The sequence below is a fragment of the Triticum dicoccoides genome, chromosome 3B (assembly GCF_002162155.2).
Source record: "Triticum dicoccoides isolate Atlit2015 ecotype Zavitan chromosome 3B, WEW_v2.0, whole genome shotgun sequence".
Classification (NCBI taxonomy): Eukaryota; Viridiplantae; Streptophyta; class Magnoliopsida; order Poales; family Poaceae; genus Triticum; species Triticum dicoccoides.
Window position 1 is genome coordinate 308,675,522 of NC_041385.1, and position 7,388 is coordinate 308,682,909.

The 7,388-nt window shown below is 43.1% G+C and overlaps 1 protein-coding gene across 1 annotated transcript in view; it reads right to left on the reverse strand.

Annotated features, from left to right (window-relative positions):
• Positions 1 to 3,142: 3,142 nt before the first annotated feature.
• The window catches only part of LOC119275961 (DEAD-box ATP-dependent RNA helicase 15), an 8,873-nt gene continuing 4,627 nt past the window's right edge, over positions 3,143 to 7,388 (reverse strand). The window contains exons 10-13 of the mRNA XM_037556895.1: positions 4,427 to 4,571; positions 4,266 to 4,349; positions 3,484 to 3,547; positions 3,143 to 3,369 (exon numbers count right to left, since the gene is read on the reverse strand). Of these exons, the coding sequence (XP_037412792.1) occupies positions 3,359 to 3,369; positions 3,484 to 3,547; positions 4,266 to 4,349; positions 4,427 to 4,571 (304 nt within the window). The 3' untranslated portion in view covers positions 3,143 to 3,358. The remainder of the gene's footprint in view (positions 3,370 to 3,483; positions 3,548 to 4,265; positions 4,350 to 4,426; positions 4,572 to 7,388) is intronic.

Here is a 7,388-nt window from a genome sequence, read left to right on the forward strand (position 1 = left end):
GCGACCGTCACGTCTCCGTCACCTTCGCCTCCGCCGGCTCCTGCTGCTGCTCTACGTCCACATACGCGCAGTCGGAGTGGCATTTTTCAGCCTAAGCAACGTCATGATGGCACAGTTGCTTGGTTAGCGGCGTGCATGTCTGCTGCTCTCGCAGATCCATCCTCTGAGCCACGCACGTATCAAGCTGCTATGCGCATTCCTCATTGGAGAGAGGCCATGGAGCAGGAGTATCAAGCGCTTCTTCGCAATCAGACATGGACTCTTGTTCCTCCACAATCACGGGTAAATGTCATTGATTCCAAATGGGTTTTCAAAGTGAAGAGGCATTCTGATGGGTCCATTGAGCGCTATAAGGCTCGTCTGGTTGCTCGTGGTTTTCGACAGCGTTTTGGACATGACTATGAAGACACCTTCAGTCCAGTGGTCAAGCCTACTACCATCAGACTTCTTCTCTCTCTGGTTGTTACTCGAGGTTGGTTTCTTCGTCAGCTTGATGTTCAAAATGCTTTTCTTCATGGTGTCTTGGCGGAGGAGGTTTACATGCGCCAGCCTCCGGGTTTCTCTGATCCGGATCGCCCTGATCATCTCTGTCGTCTGTCCAAGGCAATTTATGGTCTGAAGCAGGCTCCTCGTGCTTGGCATGCTCGTCTTGCAATGGCTCTTCGTGCTCATGGTTTTGCATCATCAACTGCTGACTCCTCATTGTTTCTTCTTCAAAGGCCTGAGGTTACTATGTACTTGTTGGTCTATGTAGATGATATCATTTTGGTCAGCTCCTCTCAGTCGGCTGCTACTGCGCTTGTTCGCTCACTTGGTGCTGATTTTGCGGTCAAGGACCTTGGGAAGCTTCATTACTTTCTTGGTGTGGAGGTTACTTCTCGTGATGCTGGCCTTGTTATGACGCAGAAGAAGTACTCTCTGAATTTGTTGCAGCGAGCTGGGATGCTTAAGTGCAAACCGACGACTACACCCATGTCTACCACTGATAAGCTCAATGCTGTTGATGGTGTGCTTCTTTCTTCTTCTGATGCGACAGAGTACAGGAGTATTGTTGGTGGGCTCCAGTACTTGACGATCACGCGACCAGACATTTCCTATGCTGTTAACCGAGTCTGCCAGTATCTGCAGTCACCCCGTGACACTCATTGGTCTGCTGTTAAGCGGATTTTGCGCTATATTCGTTTCACGGTGGCTCATGGTTTGCATATTCGGCCGTCTGACTCTGGTTGTCTTTCAGCATATTCTGATGCAGACTGGGCTGGCAATCCGGATGACAGGCGATCCACGGGGGGTTATGCTGTCTTCTTTGGCTCTAACCTGATTGCCTGGAGTGCTCGGAAACAGGCTAATGTCTCGCGTAGCAGTACTGAGGCTGAGTATAAGGCTGTGGCTAATGCCACATCAGAGATCATCTGGGTACAGTCCTTGCTTCAGGAGTTAAGTATACCCCAATCACAGCCTCCTGTTCTTTGGTGTGATAACATCGGTGCTACATACCTTTCTGCAAATCCGGTATTCCATGCCCGAACGAAACACATTGAAGTTGACTATCACTTTGTGCGTGAACGTGTCTCTCAGAAGCAACTACAAATCAAGTTTATTTCTTCCAAGGATCAACTTGCTGACATCTTCACCAAGCCATTGCCTTTGCCACAGTTTGAGACTTGCAGGCGCAATCTTACCCTTCTAGATTCATTAGAAAGTGGCTAAGATTGAGGGAGGGTGTTAGACTGTATTTACATGTGTATATTGTAACGTTGTATATCACCTCATTATATATATATATGTGATAGGCCACCCCTAGAGGGTTGTGCCGGTTCCCCCCAAAGCCTATTGTCTTACACACCTATATAAGTCGCGTCCACCAGCTGATGGCTACCGTCGATTCAAAAAAAAGAAACCATATGAGAAGATATTGATTTGATTGAACATATCAGACAAAAAAATGCACGATTTGGGGATCGATTGAACGAGCCGCTAGGGTTTCTCCACACACGATTTGCGGATCGACCAACGGCGCCGCAGTAATGTGGTGGGTAGGTGGACGCCAGCCCCGCACCAACTGGATCGTACCGTTTGCCATGCCGTTTGCACCTACGGCCAACGTTGGTACAGTGCCATGACTCCGTCGCTATATCCTGAACGGCCGTCTACACACAGCGTACAACCGTCGGGCCTCCGTCCAAGAGTACGCATTAACTACCCGGCATACGCACCCTGGAATACCGCGTCCAGCCCATACCCCGCGACGAGTGAACGACGGAAGATACCATGAACAGGCGTGCTCGTCCACGCCGATGAATTTTCGGGCTGGATTCGCCCTACTCTGGGTTTTGTTAAACTTGATGTTGATGCATCTATTGATGAAGATTTGCTTAGGCTACAATTAGAACTATTCTGAGGGATGACAAAGGCAAACTCATTGCGGGGGGAGTAAAAGAAATGTTTGGTGCACAAACGTCCTAACGGCTGAAGCTACGACACTCAGCTTTGTCTATCCCTTGTGCAAAGATGAGCCTCACATGTGTGTTCCGCCGCCGCCGTCACGATATGGTGAGGAATGAGCGGGAGTCGCTTGCGGTGTGCGTATGGGTGCAAAAGGAAAAACATGTGACGACTAGGGTTGGCTATGAGGGGAAAGGACTAGGCGTTGGTGGACTATTTGTTGGACTGGGCGTACCGTGGCAAGAAGTCAGCTACATAGACGGCAAGATTCGTCGACAAGGGCTTTGGCCACCTTTGAGAGCCAATCTCAAACCATTCTCATTCCTCAAGCATTCACATACAAGCAGCCTTGCATTACACCCACAAGGATGCAACAAATAATAATCCCTCCAATCCAAATCACTAAAGTTGTACTATTGCTGTGACAATTAATTTGGATCCGGAGCACAAATTCCAAGTGAAATTCAATCAGATGTTAGTATAAAAGAAAATTAGTAAGTGAAAGTACTAATAGAAAACCAACATAAGAATGGGGGCAAACCGCTGCACATAACCGTCCGACCATGGGTCTCCTGTCCGCAGTCTTTTCCTACATTTCAGCAAGGCTGTTTCCAGGACCCTAAGCCATGACCTCATGGTCACAAGGCAACAACTTTACAGCTGCGCCAAGGCCCCCCTTCCAAAACTAACATAAGAATGTCCTAATAATATGCTCGCAAACATGATGAACACCAACATTTCCAATAGGTTCCTTAACAACCATAAGTCTGAGTACTACAACAAAATACTCAGCAGATCCAATCGCTGATTAAGTACAACTAGAGCATCTCTTACATCAAAGTTCATGTAACCCAACAGAAATGTAAAGGTGCTGTGTCTGAAAAGCAAACCCTCCTAGCCCCCACTTGGATCTTCAAGATGGCACTGGCAATTGTAGTTGATAATACGGGATCAGGTGTTGGGAATTCAAGAAACAACACTATATGGGTATCAAAACACGCCAATGCACCACTTGATCTAGACAACAATACTACTTACTGTATGTTGAAGTGTCGATCTGCTCAGGCAGCTCCTTGATGTCAACCTCAAACCTTTCTTGCACCTTCAAATAAAATATGTATGAAATTTCAGTTAGGCTGCACTACACTCATCATACCAAATATGTATATATATATATATATATATATATATATATATAGGGAAAATCCATCCTGTTAGTGTGGATTTTTTAACACCCGGGGACTATACCACCCCTGCCACCCCATGTTATCCACGTTCAATGCATGCTTCGTGATCCGTGCAAACACTATGCTATCATCATTACTTTATCAAGATTCAGTTAATGAAGCATGCTAATGATCACACTAATACGGTTCCAGTAGAGTATGTCTTAGACTAGGGGTATCAAAATATTTGGTCATGAATACTTAACCAAAAAGATTCCCTAATAGTATAAAAAGTAGTATACCTTACTAACTTTCTATAATAGTACAAAAAAATTGGTTCGTGATTAAGACTTATATTCCTAAAAGAAGTTCCCCATGACCTCAAAAGATATTCCTCGAAAAAGATTCGTGTGTACACACATGTATCAACATTTTACCTTGTTAATACTTAGTGCTATGAACTCATCTAAGTACAATTAGACAAATGGAAGACTAATCAATGGCAGACCTAAAAGATGCTACACAGATCTCAAAGCCAGATCAGACGGAAGCCAGAGGGGTGGCAAAGGCATATACATATACATATATATATATATATATATACATATACATATATATATAACATATATATATATATATAGAAGTTATACAAACCTGATTGAGGACGTCAGAGTCAGAGGCAGAAGCAACAAATGTTATTGCAAGCCCTTTGGTTCCAAAACGCCCAGCCCTTCCAACCTGTGGGGGTGGACCATGTTATGTTAGCCAGAGATAAGAACACCCAATCACAATCAGTAGGGCAAAGTTAAAATTACCCTGTGCAAGTATGTATCAGCAGAATCAGGCATGTCATAGTTTATGACAATATTGACACGCTCAATATCAATCCCCCTGCCAACCAAATCCGTAGCCACAAGGATCCTCTTGTGCCCTTCCTTGAAGTTCTTATACCGGGTCAGCCTATCCAAGAACCAATATTAGATAAAACTCAGGAACAAATACTAAAAACTGAAAAATAAAGCAAATTGCAAAATAGCTGCTGGGTACCAACTCAAAGGCTAGTCTGTAATTAATCACCTAGCTAGTACTCAAAGCCGTGTTGTGGGGTAGACTAGAGTTGAAACCCATAACATCTAAAAACCTAGTCTGGTTTTGGCACATGGATGGCTAACTTCCACACACCCCTGTCCATGGCTAGGTTCTTTGGTGATATCCCAGTCCTTCAGATCTATTTTTACGGACTCCTCCCATGTCAAGTCTAGTCTACCCCGACCTCTCGACATTATCAGCACGATTTCCGCTATAAACCGGCACCTCTTCTGGAGGCTTGCGTTGCATATGCCCAAACCATCCCAGGCAACGTTGGACAAGCTTCTCTTATAATCGGTGCTACCCCAACACTATCGCATATATCATCATTCCGGACCCGATCCATTCTTGTGTGGCACATATCCATCTCTACATGCGCATTTCTGCTACACCTAACTGTTGGACACGTCGCCTTTTAGTTGGACAACATTCTACACCACACAACATCGTAGATCGAATCGCCGCCCAATAAAACCTGATTTTTAGCTTTTGTGGCACTCTCTTCTCACAGAGTACACCAGAAGCTTGGCGCCCCATGGCACTCTCTTCATCGATTTCGTCATCCTTTTGCAGGCATAGACCCCAAATATCGAAAGGCGTCCTTCTAAAGTACCACCTACCCATCAAGACCATAGAAGTACCACCTCCTCTTTGTGCCTAGTAGTACTAAAACCGCACCTCATGTACTCAGTTTTAGTTCTACTAAGCCTAAAACTTTTTGATTCAAAAGTCTATCTCCACAACTCTTAACTTACTATTAACCCCCATCCAATTATCGTCGACTAGCAAACTAATAGCATGATCCAAATTCTCAAATCATCCAAACAACAACAACAAAGCCTTTAGTCCCAAACAAGTTGGGGTAGGCTCTCAAATCATCCAAAGATAGGAACAATTACTGAAAGCTGAAAAATAAAAAAGAACTGCAGCTGTACATCATAATACTACCAATGCTAGTCATAATGTTGAGACGAGTTGCTGCTGGGGGTAACAACTAAAAGGCTAATCTATAATTAGTTACCTAGCTAGTAGTCAAAGCTGTGTTGCTGACTGAAAAACTAGTCTACAATTAGTCCTCTATGAACTGCAAAAACGTCTTACATTTAGTTACAGAGGTAGTACTAAAATATATGAGGACAGCAGACCCATTGTTTTCTAAATAATAAAGGCTAATCTTACAAACAAAAAAAATCCACGACAATCTATATCTATATCTATACTCTATACCTACTAAGGTGATATTCTTGGTTTCGTCCCGCCTATGTGATTTTATTGGTTTCGGACACCTTCTCAGATTTTTTTTATCCGTGCACCAATATTATTTATTTGATTTGTTTTTTAATTTTTACTATCTGAGTCTGAGGTGTTACTATTTTTTTACTATTATATTTTGCACATATGGGTAATAGAAAAAATATGTGGTGTTTGTGGGGTTCAAACTCAAGATCTCGCCTCACCATTATGATATAAACCAGTTGAGCAAGGTATCAATTGTGCCCGGACTGAAAAACGGTTTGTCCGTGTCAATTTTTTATAGCCCCACGGCACGGTCGCCATGCTGGGCCTGGCACGCACATGGTATTGGGCCAGAAAATTATTTGTTCCAGTATTGAATTGTCCCACATCGCTTTTTGACACCCCATCACACCAATTTATAAAAGTCTATCAATTGGAATCAATAAGCCGCCTCAACAAGTGGGCCCCAGTGGCTCACAATATGAGCAGAAAGGAATCTAATAATTAAAAGAAGGAAATAAATTCCGCTCGGATGTGCAAGAAGGAAAGAAATGAAAGAAGGAAATATATCCCACTATTATGAGCAGGTGAGCATGAAGGAAATAATTGAAGGAGAAATAAATCCTGCAGTTATGAGCAGTTGAGAATTAAATAAATTTCGCTCCTACGAGTAGGAAAAGGAAGGAAGGAAAAGAATTAGAAGGAAAGAAATTTAAAGAGGAAATAAATTGGTCAAATTTAGAGGAAGGAAAAGAATTAGGAAGAAGGAATAAAATCCTGCGACCCCTTGAGCACCAACCCCGTCCTCCGCTCAGCGCCGTCCCAGCTGAGCATGCTCTGATCTAAGTTGTCATGAATTGTTACGCAAAAAATAAGAAATGTGATAAATTGCTCAAGTAGTGGTCCGTACGTGGAAGTCCAACATACATATATTGCTGATAACATCTACGGTGATGATCATAGCAATGTTCAGGACGGAAAGTAGATAGTGGCAGCGTGTGGGCTCGAATCATGGGAGTATGCTTGACCAAGAAGTCGCTCAGTCATAATACAAGTTCGTGTGTTGGCAGTTCTCTCTGTTCCACATGGCAGCAGCTTACTGTTATAGTATGTCACTGGTTAGTTTTTTGGAACATGAAATTGTTCATCCTGATCTCCGGCATTTTTCTAAAGCAAATCCTTTCAAGACTATGAAATATTTAAGAGAAATAATGGTCACAATAAACATGGGCCTATTTGGTTATGAGATAAAATAAGTTATGCTACTTGAAACATTCAGATAAATAATCCTGTATGTTATCCTACATCTTTTTCCACATTTTATTACCTTACATAATTAGTACTTGGGCAGCCAACTATGTTGTTTTACTCCTAAAGGAATGAAGGAGAGGCAGGAAGGAACTAAAGAGGAATGAGAATGAGGTGCAGTGCACCGGATGAGTGGGCTAATTA